General features: G+C 22.9%; 1 protein-coding gene across 2 annotated transcripts in view; it reads left to right on the top strand.

Moving 5' to 3' along the window:
• Positions 1-27,177, top strand: part of LOC122510311 — a 352,060-nt gene that overhangs the window by 273,063 nt on the left and 51,820 nt on the right. For both annotated transcript variants that reach the window (XM_043624853.1, XM_043624852.1), the window contains exon 4: positions 5,415-5,594. In XM_043624853.1, the coding sequence (XP_043480788.1) occupies positions 5,415-5,594 (180 nt within the window). The remainder of the gene's footprint in view (positions 1-5,414; positions 5,595-27,177) is intronic.

The following is a 27,177-nucleotide window of genomic DNA, read 5'->3' as shown; positions in this document are numbered from 1 at the left end:
TCAATGATTTTAAATATTTTCAATTTTAATAAAACTTTCCAAACAATTCAATAATTTAAAAAAAAATTTAATAAAATTCTACGTAAAGAATTAATTATTTTCATAAGTAATAAAAAATTTAAAAGGAACTGAATTATTTACAAATTTTTTATAAATATTTTCGCAATAATTTAATTGTTTTCATAAATAATAAAATTCTTCTTAGAAATTCGCAATTATTTTCATAATTAATAAAATTCATCTCAGAAACAATTTTAATCGAATTTCTCGAAAAATATTATTTGTTCTTAAAAACTTTATTAGAATTCATTAAAAGAATTTAACTATTTAAAAATTTGTGGTTAAAATTTTTTATGAGAATTAAATTTTTAGAAGCATTCAATAAATTATTTATTTTTGTATTTAAATATTTGAATTCTCATAGAATTTTCTAGTAAAAATTTTTAAAAATCTAATTCCTAAGGAAAAATAATAATTAAATATTTCTCAAAGATATTTAAAAAGCAAGTTATTGATGTTTTCGAATAATTTTACTTTTGAAGAAATTCGTAAATAAATGTGTAGAAAATTTTTTTTTAATATTTAATAATTTTTATAGTTTTTACTTTTTTTTTTAATGTATTTTTTATTTTTCTATTTCTTTTTTAATTCCCTTTTTTTATTTATCTTTGTATTTTATTTTTCTTTGCAATTATTTTCATATTTTTGTTATTTATTTATTATTTTTGTAGGTATTTTCTTATTTATTTTTTGGTTATCTTTTTATTTATCTTTCTATTTATCTTTTTATTTATTTTTCTATTTAATAATAGTTTATCCGAGTTTTATTCAAATATAGAGAGAAAAATTGCGTTTTTATTTTTTTTCTATTTTCATTTCCAAGCTTTTTCGTGTATTACATATATATATATATATTTGTCTGTTTGCATAAAATATTTTTTACTTTTATTCAAATATTTTTTGTTTCAACACGATTGAAGGTAAATAAATGAATATTGTGATTCAATCGGTCCACACGGATTATAACACCTGCTCTCTAAATCTGAATATGCGAAATTTTACTCATTAAAAATTAAAAATTATCAATTCCAATCGTTATAATGTATGTTATAAATTTTTAAACACTCCTCTAAGTAGCAAAAGACCATTTTAGTCAGACAAAAGAATTTAGACGCTTGGGAATTTTCAGTAGAAAAGATCAATTTTAGTCAGACGAGTCATTTCATGTTAAAATATTTTTTAATTTTTATTATTAAAAAATTTTTTATTTTAAATAAAATTTTTTATTTTTATGAATTGATAAATTGTTAAATTAATTAATTAATATTTAATAATTAATTAATTCTAAATCGTTTAAAACAGACTTGATTAATTTTTAGAAACAGTAATATAGAAAAAAGTGGCTTTAAGACTAAAACAAAATGTATTATTATTATTATAATTTTTATTATTATTATATATAGTTTAAATAGTACATTATATTTACTTCAGACAAAATTGAATGGTCGTAATTAATAATGCGGTTATTGTACAGGAAATTGAATTGAATTTGAAATTTCTCAGTGTAAACTAATTTCCAAGTATATTCTCAAAGTTTGGACGATTAGAGTTGGACATGTTCTTCAGTGTTCAACGTACAGTTTCCTATCTACTTAATTGCTTACAATTTCTTTTAAAAACTTAAACCAATTTCACTGCCGAGTTCTCTCCGCATAATAACTATTAGATAACTGAATCGTTCTCTGAATTATTTAATTTCTAAATTTACAAATTAGTAAGTTTCTTACTTTATGGGTTTTCATTGGTAAAGTCTTAGAAAATAAGTTTATTGTTCTACCATTGTAAAGGTTCCATTAAAGACTACCCCACCGCCTTTACCTTATTTCTACGATAAGGAAACGAGAGAGTAGTCGAGACTAACAAATTTCTCAGTTTCCTTCTGTTCTTCCAACTTGTTCGAAATTCCAAAGATGTATAACGCAAAATTTCTATTTAAACATTTTAAATAAAAAAAAAAAGTTTTCAATAAGAATTTTATTTATTTAAAAATACAATTCTGGAAGAATAAAATTTTATTTTATTTTGCATTTATGAACACAGCAAATCGTGAGGTATTAAAAAGTGTTGCAGATTAAAATAACACCAAAAAAGATTAAAATAATCAATTTTGGTGTTATTTTTTACAATGAATGAAATTTTAGTTTATTAAATTTTTTTATAACTATAAAACATGAAGAAATCGATAACTCCAAGTCTTCGACTCGGAGTCATCGATTTCTTCATATTTTATAATAATTAAAGATGACCAAGTAATAAAATCATTATTTTATATTATAAGAATACTTCTTCAAAATTATTTTCATTAATTCAATTCAATTATTATTTTCAAAAATTTTTAACTACAATTTTACTTCATATATCTATTATTTTTAATAATTTTCGAAAAAGTTCTTTGGCAATTTTCAAATCCATTTCTTTACAATATTCAATTTCACGAAATTTCAATTATTCCTAAATTTTTTAATTAAATGGATGTTAGAAAATAAAAACTTCAAAATAATATAAAAGAAAATTCAATTAAACTTTTTCAAAAAATTTAATTTCAAAATTCAATTATTTCTAAAAATTCACGCTATATTGCTTTTAATATTCAATTATAATCTAAAATTTTAACAGAAATTCATTTTTATGAAATGAAAATCAATTTTTATTAGAAAATTCCGGAAGAATTTAATTATTTAAATGTAAAAGTAAATAATTTATTGAATAACTGAATGTTTCTCAAAATTCAATTCTCATAAGGAATTTTATTAACAAATTTTTAAATAAATGAATTCTTTTGTCGAATTTTATTAAAACTTGCATGAACATAATTACTTTTTTTCAAGGAATTCAATTATAATTGTATGAAAAATAATTGAAACGCTGCGATCAGTTTTATTATTAGTAAAAATAATTGAATTTCTGCAATAATTTGTAACTTCTCTAAAATTAATTTTTTTTTCTAGTGTTTTTAACTAAAAATCTTCAAATTTTAATTTGAAACTTTTTCAAAATTTAATTATTTTTAAAAATTCACGCTATATTACTTTTGATATTCAATTATAATCTAAATTTTTAACTGAAATTCATTTTTATGAAGTGAAAATAAATGTTTATTAGAAAATTCTACTTACTTTTTTTCAAGGAATTCAATTATAATTGAAAAAACTCTACTATGAGTTTTATTATTAGTAAAAACAATTGAATCCTTAAGAAGAATTTTATTAATCTTGAAAATAATTGAATTTCTGCAATAATTTGTAACTTCTCTAAAATTAAATTTTTTTCTAGTGTTTTTAACTAAAATTCTTCAGTAAATCCATTATTTTTAATAATTTTTAAAATAGTTCTTTGACAATTTTCAAATACATTTGTTTACAATTCAATTTTACAAAATTTCAATTATTCGGAAATTCTGCAATTAAATATTATATTGAAAAATAAAAGCTTGAAATAATTTCAATAAAAATCCTATTAAATTTTTAAAAAGAATTAATTCTACAGAAGTTTTTTGTCAAAAATATGAAAAATTAAGAATTTCAATGATTTTAGTTTGAAACTTTTTCAAAATTCAGTTATTTCTAAAAATCCACGTTATAATACTTATAATATTTAATTATAATCTAAAATTTGAACTGAAATTAATTTTTAAAACCATTTTTATTAGTGAATTCTACGAGAATTCAATTATTTAAAATACAAAAATAAATAATTTATTAATTTCATGTTTCTTGAAATTAATTTCTCATAAAAAATGTTATCAACAAATTTTTTAAATCATTAAATTTTTTGAACGAATTTTAATAAATTTTTTAAGAATAATTACATTTTTCGAGGAATTCGATTAAAATTGCATTAAAAATAATTGAAATTCTGCAATGAGTTTTATTATTTCATAAAATAATTGAATTCCTAAAAGAATTTTATTATTTATAAAAATAATTGAATCCTTGTAAAAATGTTATTATTTATGAAAATAATTGAATTATTGCGAAGAAATTTATAAAAAAATTTGTAATTAATTGAATTCCTGTAAAAATTTTTATTATTAATGAAAATAATTGAATGTTTGTGTAGAATTTTATTCAAATTTTTTTAATAATGGAATTCTTTTGGAAAATTTTATTGAAATAGTAGATATTGAAAATCATTGAATTTTAGAAAACTTTTGAAAATATTTAAAATTTTGACAAGAATTTTATTCAAATTTTGCAAAATAATTGAATATCAGAGAAGAATTTTATTATTTATAAAGAGGATTGAAATTTTGACGAGAATTTTTTTAAATTTTTGAACACAATTGAATTTAGTAACTGTGTTACTAAGTTAGTTAGTAAGTTAGTAACTAACTTACTAACTTACTATTCTCCCTGGAAAAGCTAAATTCGTTGAATTTTTCCAAATCGTTGACTTTGGTGTTTTATTTAAAGTAAAATTTCATTCATAGTTAAAAATAACACCAAAATAGATTATTTTAATCCTTTCTGGTGTTAATTTAATCCTAGAGGAATTAAACTGTTGCAGATTATTTTAATCCATTCTGGTGTTATTTTAACACCTTTACGTTTTACTGTGAAAGTGTAAATTACGAATTTTGAATTTCGAATATGAAATTGTTTCATATAGGAGATTATGGTTGACTTTATTCGTTCTAGTTTATTGGCTAGAAAATATCAATAACTGAAATGTTACTTTTTTCAAAAAAAGAGTTTGAAAACTATTTTTTTTTATTTTCTTCTTCCTCTTTCTTTTTTTTTATTAAAAAATCACTTGCAGAGGAAATGTTGAAATGTTTTTTTTTCCCTCTTATTTTTGTAAGTCAGCGATGTTTCACTGCTAAAGAAAATTACTTTTCAACTTTCGCTCGGGTTTCAATAAACGCGAGGAAAACTTGTGATCTCTTCACAGAACTTTATATACTCGATTTAAAACTTAAGGAGTTCGCTTTGAAAAGAAATTTGATAATAAATCTGTAAATGGCTTATCAATGAGAAAATTTAATTGCGTCTAAAAAAAAATTGATCTAATTTAATGAATCCTACATTCGTCTCTTATTCTCCACTTTCTCTGTAATGTAAATTAGAAGGAAAATTCGGAAAAGTTCTCATTACATCACAGAATCAAATTAAGACAAAAAAATTGAGAATCAAAACGTAGCAACGTTTTTATTCGTTTTTTTTTATATCCTTATAGAAAAATAGTGAAGGGAAAATTGAAAATTAAATTTTAAATAAAATTTAAATTTAAAATCTAAAAGTGTTAAATTTTGGATATAATACAAGAAAATAATTATATTTTTTGGAAAAGAAATTTTCTTTTTTTATTTTTGGAAAAAATTACAGGAAAAATGTTGGAATTTTGCTTTTTTACAGCTTGACCCCTTGGATGGCGGGACTGATAATGGCTTTACTTTCACGGCTGCCAATTGGCCGACTCAACCCCAAGGGATCGCCTACAGGATCACGTCGAGATATCCTGCACATCCTGCAGGAAGCTTTTTCTATCCGAATTTACCACGTCTGCCTCCAATTGCCACACTTACATTCACCAAGGTAAGCTCGCCACTTAAAAACATCTATCAAGTCTATATTTTTATTTATCCACACGAAAACTACTCTCACTAAATATTTCACCCTTCAAATTTAATGGACCAGTTCCTTCATTGCCTATCTCAAAAATTAATAGCAACTCTAAATAAAATCTTATGAAAAATTCATATAAAGTAGAAAATTACAATTTTTAGTTTATTATTTTATTAATATTGATTCTATTTCTTAACTCCCTTTCTTTTAAAACGAGTTTTTCCCCTTTTTTCATGTATTTAAATAAAATTTTATTTATATTTATAAAACACAAAAATAATTACATTTATAAAAACAGAAAAACACCAACAATTATATAAACACAAAGACATTTATATTTATATAAATACAATCGAATTACGCACACACTAAATTTCTGTATTTAAACTACATGATTCGGAAGAATTGAATTTCCCTTCATTCAGTTGAATGTTTCCTATTTGAATTTTATCCATTTTGAGTGTATTTGAATTTATTTTATAGATGAATACTATGTGCTTGTTGCACTCTATTCAGTAAAGCAGCGCAGTGTCGTCTTAAGCTTTCTCTGGATTTTCCTTAAAGTGCATTACACTTCTGTCTATTTCAAAACGTCTTGAGCTTAAGACAATCTAGTTTCTAGGTCGAATTACCCACCTCTGATTTCTGCTCCATCTCCCTTTTTGGGATTATATATATATCTCGAAATTAATCCAAAATTGTTGTTAAAATCTCATTCCCTAAGGATACTAACGTTCTATTCTGTATATATAATGACTATTAGGGTGTTTTCTTTCTAATTATTTCGACTCGCTCGACTATTTCTACTTTTGTATCTCCTTAAATTTTAATAAAATACCCTAAAATGTATAAAATCATAAATTTTCTCCCATTTTCCCCTTATTTTTACGAAAAACTCGTAAAATTAAATTAACACCAAAAAGGTTAAAATAATCAATTTTGGTGTTATTTTTTACAATGAATGAAATGAATGAAATTTTAGTTTATTAAATTTTTTTATAACTATAAAACATGAAGATATCGATAACTCCGAGTCTTCGACTCGGAGTCATCGATTTCTTCATATTTTATAATAATTAAAGATGACCAAGTAATAAAATCATTATCTTATATTATAAGAATACTTCTTCAAAATTATTTTCAGTATTTCAATTCCATTATTATTTTCAAAAATTTTTAACTACAATTTTACTTTATATCAATTATTTTTAATAATTTTCGAAAAAGTTCTTTGGCAATTTTCAAATCCATTTGTTTACAATATTCAATTTCAGGAAATTTCAATTATTCCTAAATTCTTTAATTAAATGCATATTAGAAAATAAAAACTTCAAATAATATAAAAGAAAATTCAATTAAACATTTTTAAAAAAATTAATTTCAAAATTCAATTATTTCTAAAAATTCACGCTATATTGCTTTTAATATTCAATTTTAATCTAAAATTTCAACTGAAATTCTTTTTTATGAAATGAAAATCAATTTTTATTAGAAAATTCTACAAGAATTTAATTATTTAAATACAAAAGTAAATAATTTATTGAATAATTGAATGTTTCTCAAAATTCAATTCTCATAAGGAATTTTATTTAAAAAATTTTTAAATAATTGAATTCTTTTTGTCGAATTTTATTAAAACTTGCATGAACATAATTACTTTTTTCAAGGAATTTAATTATAATTGTATGGAAACTAATTGAAACTCTACGATGAGTTTTATTATTAGTAAAAATAATTGAATCCTTAAGGAGAATTTTATTACTCTTGAAAATAATTGAATTTCTGCAATAATTTGTAACTTCTCTAAAATTAAATTTTTTTCTACTGTTTTTAACTAAAATTCTTCAATAAATCCATTATTTTTAATAATTTTTAAAAAAGTTCTTTGACAATTTTCAAATACATTTGTTTACAATTAAATTTTACAAAATTTCAATTATTCGAAAATTCTGCAATTAAATATATATATTGAAAAATAAAAACTTGAAATAATTTCAATAAAAATCCTATTAAACTTTTAAAAAGAATTAATTCTACAGAATTTTTTATCTAAAATATGAAAAATTAAGAATTTCAATGATTTTAATTTGAAACTTTTTCCAAAATTTAATTATTTCTAAAAATCCACGTTATAATGCTTTTAATATTTAATTATAATCTAGAATTTTAACTGAAATTTATTTTTAAAATCATTTTTATTAGTAAATTCTACGCGAATTCAATTATTTAAATACAAAAATAAGAAATTTATTAATTTCATGTTTCTTGAAATTAAATTCTCATAAAAAATGATATCAACAAATTGTTTAAATCATTAAATTCTTTTGACGAATTTTAATAAAATTTTTATGAATTTTTTCGAGGAATTCGATTAAAATTGCATTAAAAATAATTGAAATTCTGCAATGAGTTTTATTATTTATGAAAATAATTGAATTCCTAAAAGAATTTTATAATTTTTATAATTGAATTATTGCGAAGAAATTTATAAAAAAAAAATTATAAATAATTGAATGTTTGCGTAGAATTCTATTAATTTTTTTTTTTTAATAATTGAATTCGTTTATAAAACTTTATCAAAATTGTAGATATTTTTATAAATAATTGAAATTTTGACAAGAAGTATATTTCAAATTTTGTAAATAATTGAATTGGGGAGAAAAATTTTATTATTTATAAAGATAATTGATATTTAGACGAAAATTTTCGAATATTTTTAAAAAAATTAAATTTTGGAGAAGAATTTTATTGTTTTTAAAGATAATTGAAATTTTGACGAGAATTTTGCAAAATTTGTGAACTAAATTGAATTTCTGTGACAAATTTTATTATTTATGAAAATAATTGAATTATTGCGAAAAAATTTATAAAAAAAATTTTGTAATTAATTGAATTCCTGTAAAAATTGTTATTACTTATGAAAATAATAGAATGTTTGCAAAGAATTTTATTCAAATTTTTTTTAATAATGAAATTCTTTTGGAAAATTTTATTGAAATAGTAGATTTTTGAAAATCATTGAATTTTATAAAACTTTTGAAAATAATTGAAATCTTGACAAGAATTTGATTAAAATTTTGCAAAATAATTGAATATCAGAGAAGAATTTTATTATTTATAAAGAGAATAGAAATTTTGACGAGAATTTTTTTTAATTTTTGAACACAATTAAATCGTTGACTTTAGTGTTTTATTTAAAGTAAAATTTCATTCATAGTTAAAAATAACACCAAAATAGATTATTTTAATCCCTTCTGGTGTTAATTCAATCCCAGAGGGATTAAACTGATGCAGATTATTTTAATCTAATTCTGGTGCTATTTTAACACCTTACGTTTTACTGTGTATGAAAAAATACGAAGATTAATAATATAGTTAATATTTATTATTTATTTAAAAACGTTCGAAGAAAAAATTTGATCAGCTAAAGTTAGTTTTAGTTAAACCAAACAAATGTTTGCTGTTAAAATTGTATAGCAATTCATTTATTTGACTTAAATCAAAATTTGGTTATTTTAAACAAATTTTTTTCCGCGTGCAATATATTGTGAATCATATTCTTGCCACTGGAATTTTCATTGTCGCCATGAATATAAAACTACGTCGACACTAAAAAAATTCATATAAAAGTAGACGAAAAAATGTGCGTTTAAATGTAAAAGAAAAATCGAAAATGATTTTAACCTCGAGTGTAATTTTACAGCCAGAGGGGAGGAGGGAGGGAGGGAGGGTGTCTTGATGGAAATTTCGTTGCCTCTGAGTGGCTTTTTAGATCCTCACTCCAGGGGACATATTGAAGATTTAAGAACATTTTTCTCTCTTCCTTCTTTTTGAGATATTGCGATAAGAGAATGAGAGAGAGAGAGAGGAGAGGGGGGTTTCTTTTTTTATATACTTTTAGGTAATGGGCCATCTGGCTCAGCGCGCACAGAGGTAAAATGAAATTACGAGCGGATAGAAATGACTCGTCAAATGAACCGAGATCGAATGGCGAGAAAACTTTGCAGGTAATCTCGTGGTGAGTGAAATGTTCGGTTGGTTGGCCGATCACTGCGCCCTGGTGAATTGGCGAAGGGTGGCATGGCGGTTGGTTGGTCGGAATGGACGGATAGTGTCTCTCGGGGGGAGCGAAGCAAGAGAGAGAGAGAGAGAGAGAGAGTGCAGGAATGGGGGAAAATGGAGTTTACAGGGATGAGAATCGCTGAGGGCGAGAAAGCGGCATGAGATAATTAGCAAGTTAACACGGCCGGCTGGATTTCGAATCTAGTTATACTGTGCCACTGGAAGGTGCAGTTGCTTTTGATAGGCGCTCTGAGCAAGAAGCCACTCTCTCTCCCTTACTCTCTCTCTCTCTCACTCTCTCACTCTCTTGATCCCGGGTAAATAAATATCGACGTGTCACTAAAGTGTAACATACTCCCAATTGCGAAACTAAGCAAATGCATTTATTCAAGAGCTCGATCCAGATTGTTTCAAATTCAAATATATATATATATACCCTCTCCTAATAAGAAGTTTCTCTTGACAAACTTTTGTTAAATTCAAAACTACTTTTCACTTCCATTAGTCAAACTTTAAATAACAGCCTCGGGATGAAAACATCAAAATATAAATTACTATTCAAGAGATAGAAATAAAAAAGTAATTTACAAATTAAAGTCTTATAAAATTTTAGGCTTCGCACTCGATAATTACTGTTGACTACATTTTTAACTATATATAACAATGAAATGATTTAAATCTTTCATAAAATTATTTTTATAGTAGTGGAACTTATTTTGAGTAGTAAGTCAAACAAAAACTATAAAAATTTGAGGAGATAAAAAATAATTGTCGTTTCAGTAGTAAACATTATTTTTAGTCAGACAAAAATAGTAAAAATCCAAATTGATAGGAAATAATTGTAGTTTCAGTAGTAAACATTATTTATAGTCAGACAAAAACAGTTATATATAATAATGATAAAAATTAGTTGTATTTTTAGTAGTAAAACTCTATTTAAGTCAGACAAGCAATAGTTAAAACTTAAAAATAAAAATAAATAAACAATAATTGCATTTTCAGTAGTAAAACTTATTTTTAGTCAGACACAATAGTTATATTTCAAAATATACAAATCTATTATTATATTTCTATTATATAAGTCAGACAAAATCAGTTATATATTAATATATTAGAAAAATTCTATTTTCAGTAGTAAAACCCTATTTGAGTCAGACAAGAATATTTAAAAATTGAAATTGACAAAAATCTTCAATTACTGAAAAATTTAATTTAATCTTTTAAAATAATTATTGAATCCTATCAAAGAATTTTATTAAAATTTTTGCAAATGTTGCTAACAATTTTTATTAACATTTTTGAGAATAATTTCTCTATTTCGATTATTATTAACGGATTTAAAAATTAAAATAGTGTAAATTCTATTTTAAAAAAATTATTCTATTAAAGTGTAGCGCTTAGTAGCACAAATCTAAAAAAAAAAAATATCCAAATAATATCAAGTCGTAAAAATGTAGTAAATATGTCTTAGTAGATGAGTACGAAGGCTGAAATTTATAATTAGCAGAATATATTTTTCGAAACTGGATTATAATCCCCTTGTGATTGTGTTAATTTAAAAAAAAAACTTTGCTCGTAATACCGAACAGATTAAACCGGGATTTTATGATCGTCATAATCTAAAAATTAGTGCAAAAACTACTTTGAAAAATACTTTGAAATTAAAAGCCACACCAATTATTTTAGATCAAATTATCCTAAAATTTTAAAATTAAAAATTATTTAATTACTAAAATGACTGTAAAATTAATGAGAAAAAAAAGAAAATTCCCCACAGAAATAATATTAATGAAAAATCACTATAGCCACTAAATTCAATTGTGTTCACAAACTTTTAAAAAGAATTTCATTATTAAAAAAAAATTTGAATAAAATTCTACGCAAACATTCAATTATTTTCATAAATAATAAAAATTTTTACAGGAATTCAATAAATTACAAATTTTTTTTATAAATTTCTTCGCAATAATTCAATTATTTTCATAAATAATAACATTTTTACAGGGATTCAATTATTTTTATAAATAATAAAATCCTTTTAGGAATTCAATTATTTTCATAAATAATAAAACTCATTGCAGAATTTCAATTATTTTTAATGCAATTTTAATCGAATTCCTCGAAAAATGTAATTATTCTTAAAAATTTTATTAAAATTCGTCTAAAAAGAAATTAATTATTTAAAAAATTTGTTGATAACATTTTTTATGAGAATTTAATTTCAAGAAACATGAAATTAATAAATTGTTTATTTTTGAATTTTAAATAATTAAATTCTTGTAGAATTTACTAATAAAAATGCTTTTAAAAATGAATTTCAGTTAAAATTTTAGATTATAATTAAATATTAAAAGCATTATAACGTGGATTTTTAGAAATAATTCAATTTTGAAAAAGTTTCAAATTAATAACATTGAAATTCGTAATTTTTTATATTTTTGACAAACAATTCTGTAAAATTAATTCTTTTTAAAAGTTTAAGAGGATTTTTATTGAAACTATTTCAAATTTTTATTCTTTAATATAATATTTAATTGCAGAATTTAATGATTTAAAAAATTTATTGATAACATTTTTTATGAGAATTTAATTTCAAGAAACATGAAATTAATAAATTATTTATTTTTGTATTTAAATAATTTTATTTATTTATTTATTTTGAACATAAACGGGTTTAATAATTGAATTCTCGTAGAATTCACTAATAAAAATGGTTTTTAAAAATTAATTTTAGTTAAAATTTTAGATTATAATTAAATATTAAAAGCATTATTACGTGGATTTTTAGAAATAATTAAATTTTGGAAAAAGTTTCAAACTAAAATCATTGAAATTCTTCATTTTTTATATTTTTGATAAAAAATTCTGTAGAATTAATTCTTTTTAAAAGCTTAATAGGATTTTTATTGAAATTATTTCAAATTTTTATTTTTTAATATATATTTAATTGCAGAATTTCCGAGTCATTGAAATTTTGTAAAATTGAATTGTAAACGAATGAATTTGCAAATTCTCAAAAAACTTTTTTAAAAATTATTAAAAATAATGGATTTATTGAAGAATTTTAGTTAAAAACACTAGAAAAAAATTTAATCTTAGAGAAGTTACAAATTATTGCAGAAATTCAATTATTTTCAAGAGTAATAAAATTCTTCTTAAGGGGATGTCAAAGTCGATGCGATTTTCCCATTGAAGCTCAATGCAAAAATCTTATCGACTTTGACATCCCCTTAAGGATTCAATTATTTTTACTAATAATAAAACTCATCGAAGCGTTTCAATTATTTTTCATACAATTATAATTGAATTCCTTGAAAAAAGTAATTATGTTCATGCAAGTTTTAATAAAATTCGACAAAACAATTCACTTATTTAAAAATTTGTTAATAAAATTCTTTATGAGAATTGAATTTTGAGAAATATTCAATTATTCAATAAATTATTTACTTTGCATTTAAATAATTAAATTCTTGTTGAATTTTCTAATAAAAATTGATTTTAATTTCATGAAAATGAATTTCAGTTAAAATTTCACATTATAATTTAATATTAAAAGCAATAAGACGTGAATTTTTAGAAATAATTGAATTTTGAAAAAGTTTCAAACTAAAATCATTGAAATTCTTAATGTCTTCATATTTTTGTTAAAAAAAAATCTGTAGAATTAATTCTTTATAAAAGTTTAATAGGATTTTTATTGAAATTATTTCAAGTTTTTATTTTTCAATATTATATTTAATTGCAGAATTTTTGAATAATTTAAATTTTGTAAAATTGAATTGTAAACGAATGAATTTGAAAATTCTCATAAAACTCATCGCAGCGTTTCAATTATTTTTCATACAATTATAATTGAATTCCTTGAAAAAAATTATTATGTTCATGCAAGTTTTAATAAAATTCGACAAAAAGAATTCAATTATTTAAAAATTTGTTAATAAAAATTCTTTATGAAAATTAAATTTTGAGAAACATTCAATTATTCAATAAATTATTTACTTTTGAATTTAAATAATTAAATTATTATAGAATTTTCTTATAAAAATTAATTTTTATATTGTAAACAAATGGATTTGAAAATTGCCAAAGAACTTTTTCGAAAATTATTAAAAATAATAGATATAAAGTAAAATTGTAGTTAAAAATTTTTGAAAATAATAATTGAATTGAAATAATGAAAATAATTTTGAAGAAGTATTCTTATAATATAAAATAATGATTTTATTACTTGGTCATCTTTAATTATTATAAAATATGAAGAAATCGATGACTCCGAGTCGAAGACTCGAAGTTATCGATATCTTCATGTTTTATAGTTATAAGAAAATTTAATGAACTAAAATTTGATTGATTGTAAAAAATAACACCAAAATTGATTATTTTAATCTTTTTTGGTATTAATTGTGCAACACTTATTTTTAATACCTCACGATTTACCTACTGTGCGTAAAATTAAATTCTAAAACAAATTTTTAAGGATTGTTTACTGTAATAAAATTTTCTAAAAATTCGTATTGCATTCCGAAAGATTTCACTGTATGAATCGAATTTCGGAAAAGAATCCCAACTTCTAAAAACAGAACTCCATCGCTATTTCCGGTTTCTATGGAAAATTCAATAAAGCCTCATTGATTATCGGTTTTATTATATAGCCATACACATAGTGGAATTTATATAACGAGAGATTAACTTGATGAAGAATTTTGTAATTTTGCAACAATGTGTTGCCCTAGAAAGACTTTTTCCCGCATATGCTGCGTTACATCTATTTATAGAGAGTCGGCCCTTGCTGTTTGATATTTGACGTGATGTCCCTTAGAGGGAATTGCATGCCGCATTCTCTGGCACTATAGTATAATACAGCCTCGAAGGGCTGGTTACCGTCAAAACGGTTTGTCACTATCAGCCAATAGATAAAGGGAGTGAGCTGGTAAGCCGAATCAACGGCAAGCGGATTAACTGGATTAGCCTCAAGTGTGTAGGGTTGTTTCGAATAATGTTAAAGCGAGTACGCAACAGGAATTTCAAGCTCATCGATTTTCGAAATGTCTTTTTACTCCCTCTCCCTCTCTATAAATTTTAATTAGCAAAAATGTTTCATAATTTCAATTATAGTGACTGACTTAACCAACCTGGTGATAATTAACGTAATTATAGTTTAAACTGATCAATTATTTTCGGAAAAATTATAGGTACTTAATCTTTATAATATAAATAAATTATTATATAAATTAATATATTAATTAATTAACTATATTAATATTCGTATTTATTTATTCATTCATTCTGTCTGTAGTTTGAAAATAGTTTTTGTGTATGCTTTTGTTTTTTTTCGATTACAAAATATTGTTTGACAAATTAAAAACATGCAAGTATTTTTCATTATTTATAATAAAATAATATTACAAATTAGACTCTTCACTTTTACTTAAAGTCAATTTTAATTTGAAAAAAAATTCTTGCAAAAAGTTCTTGTAAAAAATCTAGTAAAAATCTAGTAAAAAATCTAGTAAAAAATCTTGTAAAGAAAGCTTGTAAAAAATTCTTCTAAAAAGTTTCCGAAAAAAATTCCTGTGAAAAATTCTTGTAAAAAATTCTAGTAAAAAATTCTTGAAAAAAAACCCTTGTTGAAAATCCTTGTAATGCAATTTTCAGTAGAGAAGGTCACTTCTTTGTCAGACGCACGTTTAATTTAAATAAGTAGTGACAGCCTTTTTAGTCAGGCTAAACGCTTTAAATTTCTGTATATTATAAAGTTAGTTTCGCCAGCAAAATATACTATTTGTGACCTACAATAAATTTCCGGAAAACTTCCAACTTTATAATTAGTAGTCAAAGACACTGTTGGTCAGACAAAGGGTTTCAAAATTCTATTCAAAATGTATATTTAGGTATAATGGAAGGACAAATTTTTGTCAGTCAACACATTTTCTTTTACTATCAATTAATAGACCATTTCAGTGAGAGAAACTGTTTTAAACAACTTGGAACATTCGTTTCAGTAGTAAAAGTCAATTTTGTGTCAGGCGATATAATTTTGAAAGCTTCTTACATTTTAATTAGTGTAGTAAAACATATAATTATCGTTAGTTAGAGTTGGAAATTTTAATTTTACTGCTTTTATACTTTAAATTACTTGGAGCATTAGTTTCAGGTGCGAAATTTTGTAATTTGACTTTGAACTTCGTTTCAATATTGAATTTGACGTAGAATTTTTTTTTTCACTTTGACTTCGATTTTCGACTCGATTTTGACTTTGAAATTTACTTTATGACTTTCACTTTCACTTTCGAATCGATTTTGACTTTGAAATTTACTTTTTGACTTTGACTTGGACTTTCGATTCGATTTTCACTTTGAAATTGTCATTTTGACTTTGACTTTGACTTTGACTTTGACTTTGACTTTGACTTTGACTTTGACTTTGACTTTGACTTTGACTTTGACTTTGACTTTGACTTTGACTTTGACTTTGACTTTGACTTTCGATTTTTATTTTGAAAATAAATTTTTTGACTTTGATTTGGACTTTAGGGACGATTTTTATTTTGAAACCGACTTTTTGACTTAGATTTTAGCTTTTTATTCGATTTTGATTAAAAATTGACATTTTGACTTTGGTTTTGTCGTTGGCTTTCGATTCGATTTTTAATTCGAAAATGACTTGTTGACTTTGACTTTTGAATCGATTTTGACACTCAAAATGAAAGTCAAAATCAAAGTAACAGTCGAAATCGAAATTAAAACCTAACTTGAGTCAAAAAGTTAAAGTTAAATTCAAAATCGAATCGAAAGTCCAAGTTCAAATTAAAAAATCGCTCAATGAAAAGTCAGACAAACCATTTAATTTCATCTGTTTTTTAATTTTATTTTTTATTACAATAAAAAAATTTTTATTACAATAAAAAATACGAAAAAATATAAATATTTTCTGTTTTTTGAAATCAATGTTTCCTTTTTAATATTCTGTGGACGATGGTAAAAAATTTTCATCCCAGCAAGAAAAAAAAAAAAGAAAAGAGTTAAAATGAAATGTAATTAAGGCACGCTACTTGTCTTTGATGTTGAGTGAATTACAATGGAAGTGTAAAGTATTCTTACTCCGTACAAGAAAATCCGTCACGAGGTATAGTTGAGAGTTGCAAATGAAATTTGTTTCTCTTTTTTTTTCATTTTCTTAACGAGACTTTGGTTTCTTTTGAATGTTTTATAATATGTCCTCAATTCCAAGCACGAAAGTTCGATTGTAAATAGAGAGAGAATGAGGACTTAAAGAATGTTGCATAGTGCCATATCCCTTTTCTTTTTTTTTTCTTTTTTTTAACAACGATAAGGAAATATTCGCAAAATCACATTCAGTTGCCAGTCTCGATCGATGTGCAAAGAATGGATCTATTAAAAATTCTTGCCCTCAAGGCGAATTCTCTTGGTGCATTATGGAAGGAATTATTTGCAGTTCGTAACTTGAAGCAGTTGCAGGGAGTTTATTGAATTCGTGAAGCAATATATGTATAAGTATCGAATTGGCCCGAAAGCGTTACTGACAATGAGTTCAGTCATTTTTAGTTTTATTCAGTATTTTTTTTTTAAATATTGCAAAAAAAAATTATCGTTTATTTCAAACTAAACTCCTCACTCACTTTTTTTTTAAAGTAAAATTAGCAATTTTTGAAAGAGTTGCGTTTACAATTTTCATAAATAAATTTTAATTAAAAAAAATTTTATTTTTATTTTATTTTTAAAAATAAAATAATGATTTTATCAATCCGAGTCGAAGAATTGAACTTATCGATTTCTTTATGTTTTATAACAAATATTATTAAAGTTGATTAATTTCAAAAAGGTTTGAATTTGTAATTTTTAAAACTCCTAATTTTTGAAAAAATAATAATGATTAAATTTTCTAATTGACAGATATATACAAATATACAATTATATTATTCATTACATTATATTCGAGTTTGATAAACGAGGGAGCTGATAACAGTGAGAGTTCAATTAAATTTGGAGGTTTCTAGTTAAACTAATTTCCAACTGCACGTACCGACGATTAGAATCGGACATGTCTTCAATGCCTGACCTAACACTTCCTTATCTACTTCCTCTGCCAGTCACTCAAAAACAAACCTCTTTTAGACAAGCTCTTCGTTTACAAATTATGTAAATAGAATTGAGAGGAGAATTATTTCAAAACTAATTTTTTTCGTTTTCCAAATCGTTTTTCTTGTTAGAAATTAGAATAAATTAAATTTATATTTAAACATTTTTTTTTACTTATTTATAGAAATTTTTAATTTATTCAGAAACAAAAAAAAAATGGAAAAAATTATAAAATTCTAACAAAATGCAATAGTATTTTAGGAAGAATTTTAGGAAATTACAATTTTTTTTTTATATTCTATTTGGTATTTATTTATGAAAATTCGATTAGAATTAAAAAAAGCAGAATTAGCTTTACAATTTTACAAAACCTAATTTTTTACAGTTTTAAGAAATAAAACTTATGAAAAATTCAATCTTTTAAGAAAATTGTAAATTTAAACCTTTTTGAAAAATAATTAGTAAAAATTTATAATTAAAACTCTTTTGAAAATAAATTATTTTAAATTCAATTTAAACCTTTTTGTTCTGATTTTTACACCAACAAACCCTTTTAAAACTCAATAGTTAGGAAAAATCGCTACTATAACTTTTCTAAAATTGTTTTCATCATTTCAATTAAATTATTTTATAGAATTTTTAAAAAACTTCTTTTAGAATTTAACTATTCAAAAAGAAAAATGAAATTTTAACTTCATTTTTAAAATAATTCTGAAATTCACTTCGATTATTTGAAAATTCTTCAACTAATCTCAAGAAAATTTAAATAAAAATTTTTCATCTAAATTTTTTCATCATTTTTAAATAAAACTGTTTAAAATTCAAATTTTCGAAAATTTCAATTTTCAATTTGAAATAAAATTATTTATACAGATTGTCAATATGTGATTTATTTATTTTATTTATAATTAATAATTATATAATATTCTTATAAATAAATTTGTAAAAATTTAATTTTTTTTATTTTTTAGAGCTTTTAACTAACATTTTTCTCTAAGACAATTATTTTTAATACTGAAAATATACTTCATTAAATCAATTACTTTTAATCATTAAATAATTAATTGTTAAATATTAATTAAAAAGTTTAACTAATTTAAAAAAAATTTACATAAAAATTTTCCATAAACTAACTTTTTCATCATTCTTAATTAAAACTATTTAAAATTCAATTTTTCAAAAATTTCAATTTTCAGTTTGAAATTAAATTATTTATATACAGATTGTCAATATATAATTCATTTTATACTTATTATTATAATTGATAATTATATAATATTCTTATAAATAAATTTGTAAAAATGCAATTATTTTATGAATTTTTTAAGTAAAATTATTTTTTAGAGATTTTAACTAAAATTCTTCTCCAAATCAATTACTTTTAGTAATTAAATATTTAATATAGTTAGTTAAAATATTAAAAAATTTAACAAATTTCAAAAGAATTTGAATTAAAATTTTTCAAAAAAATTAAATTTCTAATTAAATATATTCAGAAATTTTAATTTTCTAAAATTTAAAATTGAAAACTTCGGAAATTCAATAATTTTTTGAAAATTTTAAAGACAACTCTTATAAAATCTAATTATTTTTGAAATTTTTTAGTAAAATAATTTGTAGAGCTTTTATTTAAAATTCTTGTCTAAATCAATTACTTTTAGTTGAATAAATAATTAATTGTTAAATATATATTAATATATTTAACAAATTTCAAAAAAATTTGAAATAAAATTTTTCAAAAAAACTCAGTTTCTTTTAAATTTTTAATTAAATAGATTCAGAAATCTAAATTTTCTAAAATTTTAAATTGATAAGTTTTGAAATTTGATAAATTATAAAAAATTTAAAGACAACTCTTATAAAATTTATTTATTTTTGAACCTTTTGAGTAAAATTATTAATTAAATAATTTATAAACAAAAATTTTATGTAATACAGTTTTTCAAGAATTAAATAATTTAAAATAAATTAAATTAAATTTTCTGGCAAATTCAATTATTTTTCAGATATAAAAAAAATTTAACGTTTTATATTAAAATTCGTGACGATTTCAATAAGTTTATTGGTCAAGCAGAAGAATTAAGTCCTTTTAATATTTTCAAAGGTTGCTATTTTTATATATTTACCTATATTTTATTTTGCTACCAAAATTCGGAATTTTTTCAAAATTCTAAAAACTAAATCTTTTTCCCGCACTTTTGGGAAAACTTTATGACTTTTCTCTAATTTTCCTGACCAATTTCACTTTTCTTGACATTTTCCAGATCTGTAATAACCCTGAATTAATAAACTTTAAGAAAATTATTCTAGAAATTAATTATTTTAAAGAAATTTAATTATTTACTGGAATAAGGAAAAATCGAAGCATTTTTCTTCTTTATAATTATTTATAATTTTATTTATAATTTATTCTTATTTTTAATTCACAATTATTCATTGTGATTCAAATTTTTGAAACATTTTAAAATTTTCAGATTTTTTAAGATTTTTTCAAGAAATTTCAAGATTCAAATAAAAATATATTCAAATATATTCAATTCTGTAGAACTAAACAAACTTGTAGTTTACTGTACAGCAATACATATTTAGCTAATGCAACTAAAATTTTGATTAAAATATTAATTTCAAATAAACTTTTTTTTCAAACTCATATTTTTTTGAACCAATTTCGATAAAATTGAATGAAAATTTCCGAAAATTCAAGTTTAACATTAGAAAATACAGTTTGAAATATATTTGCAAAGTGTTTAGATTAAGTTCCCAGGTTCCGTTCTCGTCTTTAACCACCGAATACCAAATGGATAATATATTCCTCGAGTGGTTTACTGGACGGCAACCGAAGTCACCCCCTTTACTTTGGCCAAGCACTGCGCTATATTCGTAACCGCGAGTTGATATAGGAGCGGTTTTGTGGCATTGCACCTCCACCCACCTCCCCCCTCCCTCTCCTCACTCTCCTTCAGGAATAGCTTGAAACTCGTTTCATTGTCGTTTGAGTCACTAAAAGTAAAAGTTTCCCCTTAGAACAATGCATATCACAAATCTAGAACACTGTGTTCGGGGAGCAAAAGCTGGCTTGTTCCTTTCCTTTTTACTTATATATATACGTACCGCACAGTGACTAAAAGCTTTTTGCGCATTTTCCTAATATACAAGCGAGTGTAGAAATGGGTGAAATTTCTATTATATTATTCAAAAATTCTATGTTTGGATTCATGTCAAGAACTTGTGAAACTTGGGTCACTGCGGAGGAATAAAAAAAAAGAAGAAGAAGAAGAGAAAGAGAGCACGTAGAGAAGATGAAGAAGAAATTTAGCCGAAATTCTCAAGTAGCTTTTTGATGTTTCTCTCCTTGGTGTACTTATTCTTCATATAAAAAGAGCTCTCTCTTTGTTTTTTCCAGCTTTCTCTTCTTTAAAACGTACACTTGAGACTAATTTTAGAAATTTATTCATATAAATTTTTCATTTTATGAGGTTGACGAATATTGTATTTTAAATATTTATTTGATGAGAAACAATTTTATTTTATACGTAAAAATATTTCGTCTGTACTTTAAATTATTATTTAATAGACCGTCGTTGTCTTTAATTTAATTTTTCTTTAATTAGTGTATCATTGTAATTAATTCAAATTTTTACACAGTAAATCGTGAGGTATAAAAACGTGTTGCAGATTAAATTAATACCAAAAAAGATTAAAATAATCAATTTTGGTATTATTTTTTATAATGAATTAAATTTTAGTTTATTACATTTTTTATAACTATAAAACATGAAGATATCGATAACTTCGAGTCTTCGACTCGGAGTCATCGAGTTCTTCATATTTTATAATAATTAAAGATGACCAAGTAATAAAATCATTATTTTATATTATAAGAATACTTCTTCAAAATTATTTTCATTAATTCAATTCCATTATTATTTTCAAAAATTTTTAACTACAATTTTACTTTATATCAATTATTTTTAATAATTTTCGAAAAAGTTCTTTGGCAATTTTCAAATCCATTTGTTTACAATATTCAATTTCAGGAAATTTCAATTATTCCTAAATTCTTTAATTAAATGCATATTAGAAAATAAAAACTTCAAATAATATAAAAGAAAATTCAATTAAACATTTTTAAAAAAATTAATTTCAAAATTCAATTATTTCTAAAAATTCACGCTATATTGCTTTTAATATTCAATTTTAATCTAAAATTTCAACTGAAATTCTTTTTTATGAAATGAAAATCAATTTTTATTAGAAAATTCTACAAGAATTTAATTATTTAAATACAAAAGTAAATAATTTATTGAATAATTGAATGTTTCTCAAAATTCAATTCTCATAAGGAATTTTATTTAAAAAATTTTTAAATAATTGAATTCTTTTTGTCGAATTTTATTAAAACTTGCATGAACATAATTACTTTTTTCAAGGAATTTAATTATAATTGTATGGAAACTAATTGAAACTCTACGATGAGTTTTATTATTAGTAAAAATAATTGAATCCTTAAGGAGAATTTTATTACTCTTGAAAATAATTGAATTTCTGCAATAATTTGTAACTTCTCTAAAATTAAATTTTTTTCTACTGTTTTTAACTAAAATTCTTCAAATTTTAATTTGAAACTTTTTCAAAATTCAATTATTTCTAAAAATTCACGCTATTATTACTTTTAATATTCAATTATAATCTAAAATTTTAACTGAAATTCATTTTTATGAAATGAAAATTAATGTTTATTAGAAAATTCTACAAGAATTTAATTATTTAAATGCAAAAGTAAATAATTTATTGAATAATTGAATGTTTCTCAAAATTCAATTCTCCTAAACAATTTTAGTAACAAATTTTTAAATAATTGAATTCTTTTGTTAAATTTTATTAAAAGTTGCATGAACATAATTACTTTTTTCAAGGAATTCAATTATAATTGTATGAAAAATAATTGAAACGCTGCGATAAGTTTTATTATTAGTAAAAATAATTGAATCCTTAAGAAGAATTTTATTACTCTTGAAAATAATTGAATTTCTGCAATAATTTCTAACTTCTCTAAAATTAAATTTTTTTTCTAGTGTTTTTAACTAAAATTCTTCAGTAAATCCATTATTTTTAATAATTTTTAAAATAGTTCTTTGAGAATTTTGAAATTCATTCGTTTACAATTGAATTTTACAAAATTTCAATTATTCGAAAATTCTGCAATTAAATATATATTGAAAAATAAAAACTTGAAATAATTTCAATAAAAATCCTATTAAACTTTTAAAAAGAATTAATTCTACAGATTTCTTTTATCAAACATATAAAACATTAAGAATTTCAATGATTTGAATTTGAAACTTTTTCAAAATTTAATTATTTCTAAAAATCCACATTATAATGCTTTTAATATTTATAATTATAATCTAAAATTTAAACTGAAATTTATTTTTAAAACCATTTTTATTTGTAAATTCTATACGAGAATTCAATAATTTAAAATACAAAAATAAATAATTTATTAATTTCACGTTTCTTGAAATAAAATTCTCATTAAAAATGTTATCAACAAATTTTTTAAATCATTAAATTCTTTGGACGAATTTTAATAAAATTTTTAAGAATAATTACATTTTTCGAGGAATTCGATTAGAATTGCATTAAAAATAATTGAAATTCTGCAATGTGTTTTATTATTTATGAAAATAATTGAATTCCTAAAAGAATTTCATTATTTATAAAAATAATTGAATCCCTGTAAAAATGTTATTATTTATAAAAATAATTATATTATTGCGAAGAAATTTATAAAAAAAATTTGTAAATAATTGAATTCCTGTAAAAAAATTTTATTATTTATGAAAATAATTGAGTGTTTGCGTAGAATCTTATTCAAATTTTTTTTAATAATGGAATTCTTTTGGAAAATTTTATTGAAATAGTAAAGTAATAATAGATTATTTTAATCCTTTCTAGTGTTAATTTAATCCTAGAGGGATTAAACTGTTGCAGATTATTTTAATCCATTCTGGTGTTATTTTAACACCTCATGTTTTACTGTGACGTCGTTGTCTTTAATTCAAATTTTTCTTTAATTAGTATATCATTGTAATTAATTCAAATTTTTATAAAATTAACAGCATGTGATTGTTACAGAATTCAATGTTAATTTTTTCGACCACTTTTCTCTTAAAATATTAAATAAATTAAGCTAGTTTTTTGTGAATAACTCTAAAATATCATAAAGAAGAGCAGTGATGTGAAAAAGTTTTAATATTTTTAAAATTATTTATTAAAAAATAACTTTAAAATTATCAGTTCTCAAAATCACTTTTAATCAATTTCTCGTCTTTTCCGATTTCAAAGTATTTCTTTATAATTTATTTTAGAATTATTAAAACTTTTGCACATCACTGCTCTTCTTTATTATATTTTAGAGTTATTCACAAAAAACTAGCTTAATTTATTTAATATTTTAAGAGAAAAGTGGTCGAAAGAATTAACATTGATTTCAGTAACAGTCACATGCTGTTAATATATCATTGTAATTAATGCAAATTTTTATAATATTAATATGTCATTGTCATTAATTCAAATTTTTATAAAATTAATATGTCATTGTACTTAATGCAAATTTTTATAAAATTAATATATCATTGTATTTAATTTAAATTTTTCAATTTAATTATCATGACATTAACTTGGATTTCAGAAGTAGATGACGGTTCATGTCACGTCACTTTTGAAAGCTTCTGTTTTAATAATTAGGGATGAAAAACGTTTTTAGTCGGACAGTTTTATATAATCTTGTATTTGGTAAATTTCAAATTGTAACTTAAATTGCTTATAACACTAGTTTCAGTAGTATAAATCAATTTTAGTCAGATAAAACATTTTATTTTTCCAAAAATAGTTTTAATATTAGAATTAAATTTTTACCAGACATTATATTGATAAAATTTAGTGGAAATAGTGACTTTTCTTCATGTAGTGTATTAAGTAGAATGTTTCAGTAGTAGAATCCAGTTTATAGTCAGCCAAAACAGTGAATATTTTTTACATTTATATAAAGTAGTAGTGGATTGTGGAAGTCAGAGAAAATATTTTAAAAGCTCTTCAATTTTTTTTTCAGTAGTAGAAAATAATTTCAGTCAGACAAAAAAAATTAAATTTACCTACTTAATATTTCAGTATAAAAATTAATTTCATCAAAAAACAATTTCTCAGACGACTTTTTGTATTTGAAAAATGTTTTTTTTTTCGATAATGAAAAAAGAATGCCATTTTTCTTATTCAAGCGCACACTTGCCAAGTTGCCAGAAACTTTTGCAAGTACATATTGAAACAAATGGGTGGATATTCGAAACATCCCCTTTCCCGCCCAATCGATTCGAGAGAGTTTTCCAAGTTTATCGAAACGACGGTTTTCAAATTGCAAGGGATGCACAGCGGCGTAATCGGACGAAAGTCCTCTTCTCCTCCGCATAACTAAACCACTCCCTCAGTGATACCATTTCCACTCTCTCTCTCTCTCTCTTTCCTTAAGGTTTACTTCACAGTCAGTTTTCCGTTTGGCTTTTTCGTCGCAGTTGGTTTTGCCACAAGCTTCCCCCTTTTCTCCCCCTTCCCCCTTGATGGTAGTGGCGTCGACGAGGGTGAATAGGGTTTTTTATGAGCTCGAAACAAAATCCCCTAGACCATATTACCCCATACCATAGTCGGGAAGGGATTTGGCGGTGCGGTTACAAAGGGAGGTTTGCGAGTATTTTTTGACGTTGAAAGAAACAAAAGTCAGCTCCCATTGAGAGATATCGTGTCGAGCATAAGGTTATGCAGAGGAGAAAGAGAGAGAAAAGGAGAAAAAGAGAGAAAGTGAGAAAGGAAAAAGAGGGGTAAATGGGGTAAAAGGATATGAAAGGGGTGAGAGGGGTAAAAAAGGGTAAAAAAAAAGGTGAAAGAATATGAAAGAGCAGAAAGGGGAAAAGGGTGAAAAGGGTGAAAAGGGTGAAATGGGTAAAAAAGGTGAGAAAGGGATGAAAAAGGGGTGAAAAGGAAGAATAAAGGCTAAGGATGGAGAATAATATTACCAGCCAAAACACACCTAGCCACTTGCAACGTGACATTGGACGACCAACAAAATTACTATATACAATATTGTGTCTCTACGTAGCCAGAATATTGAAGGCGATATTTGTGAAGCAAGCGGGGTTTGTTTTCCCCCTTCGCCCGCTTCATGAATTTCCTTCCCTCAGTTTTTTTCCTTTCTTTTCTTTTCTTTTCTTAAATCTTCAAATGCTTTCTGTTTGAATTAAAAGAGAAAATATGAAAAGGAGGCAAATGCAGAAAGATGAAAGTTTAAATTTAACCCTCCTTCTACTCCTGCGCCCTTTTTTTTCTCTCTCTCTCTCAAGAAAGTTAGTTTTATCCTTCTTTATTTGGAAAATTCAGAAATTCCCTTTTTTTCTAACTTTGTTAATGAATACTCGTATTTTTACAGATTTAACTTTTTCTCATAATTATTTAGACCTGTCTGCCAATTTCTTTTCTTGGGATTGTCAATTATAAGTGTTCCCTTTTTCTTTTTGGCGAAATTAAATTTTTCAAGTTTTTTTTTTTTTTTTTTTTTTTTTTTATACTTCTATAATTCCAATTTTCTTAATCTGGGAGTTAGTTAAGAAAAAGAAAAGTAATAACATACTTCTTTCTTTTCATTCTATTTCAACGAATTTGGTGTTAATTTTCGGCTATTTTTAGTTGACTTGTATTTTTATTAGTTTAGCGTGGGTTAATTCCACACGCAACAGAAATTACACCAAGTTTCTTCTGCGTGTTAATACAAAACTTGACTGAATGTCTGATTCAGCAAATTTAAAAAAAAAAAAAACTAATTTGTATTTAAAGAAAAAAATACTTTCGGATATAAATATATACGCGAGCTTCACAGTCTGTCCCCTATTTCCCTAAAAGTCCCCTTTTTTAATTTTGGCCCCTAAACGTACCCTATTTTGAAAATTTCGCCTAAATTTCCCCTATTTTTTTCGTCGCAGGAAATCAATTGTTTTTAATATTTTTTAAGTAATTCTGCAAAAGAATTCAATTAGCTTGATAAACAACAAAATCGCATATAAATTCTTTTCATAAAATCAATTATTCTAAGGAATTTTAATAAAATTCTTTTCCAAAATTCAATTACTTTGATAAATATCAAAATTCATCGGAAGAATTCAATTCTTTTGAAAAATAATAAAATACTTTGCAGAAATTAAATTATTTTCAAAATTTTTTTGAAAATTCTTGTCAAGAATTAAATTATCTTTATAAATAAATAGGGAAATTCTTCTGAAGAATTATTGTCAAAATTTTTTAAAAAATTCTTCTCAAAAAGTCAAATATTTTCGAAAATTTTAAT

This window comes from Leptopilina heterotoma, unplaced genomic scaffold (assembly GCF_015476425.1).
Source record: "Leptopilina heterotoma isolate Lh14 unplaced genomic scaffold, ASM1547642v1 Lhet_68, whole genome shotgun sequence".
Taxonomy (NCBI): Eukaryota; Metazoa; Arthropoda; class Insecta; order Hymenoptera; family Figitidae; genus Leptopilina; species Leptopilina heterotoma.
Note: the sequence above shows the minus strand (reverse complement) of the source record. Positions and strands in the feature narration are given on the sequence as shown.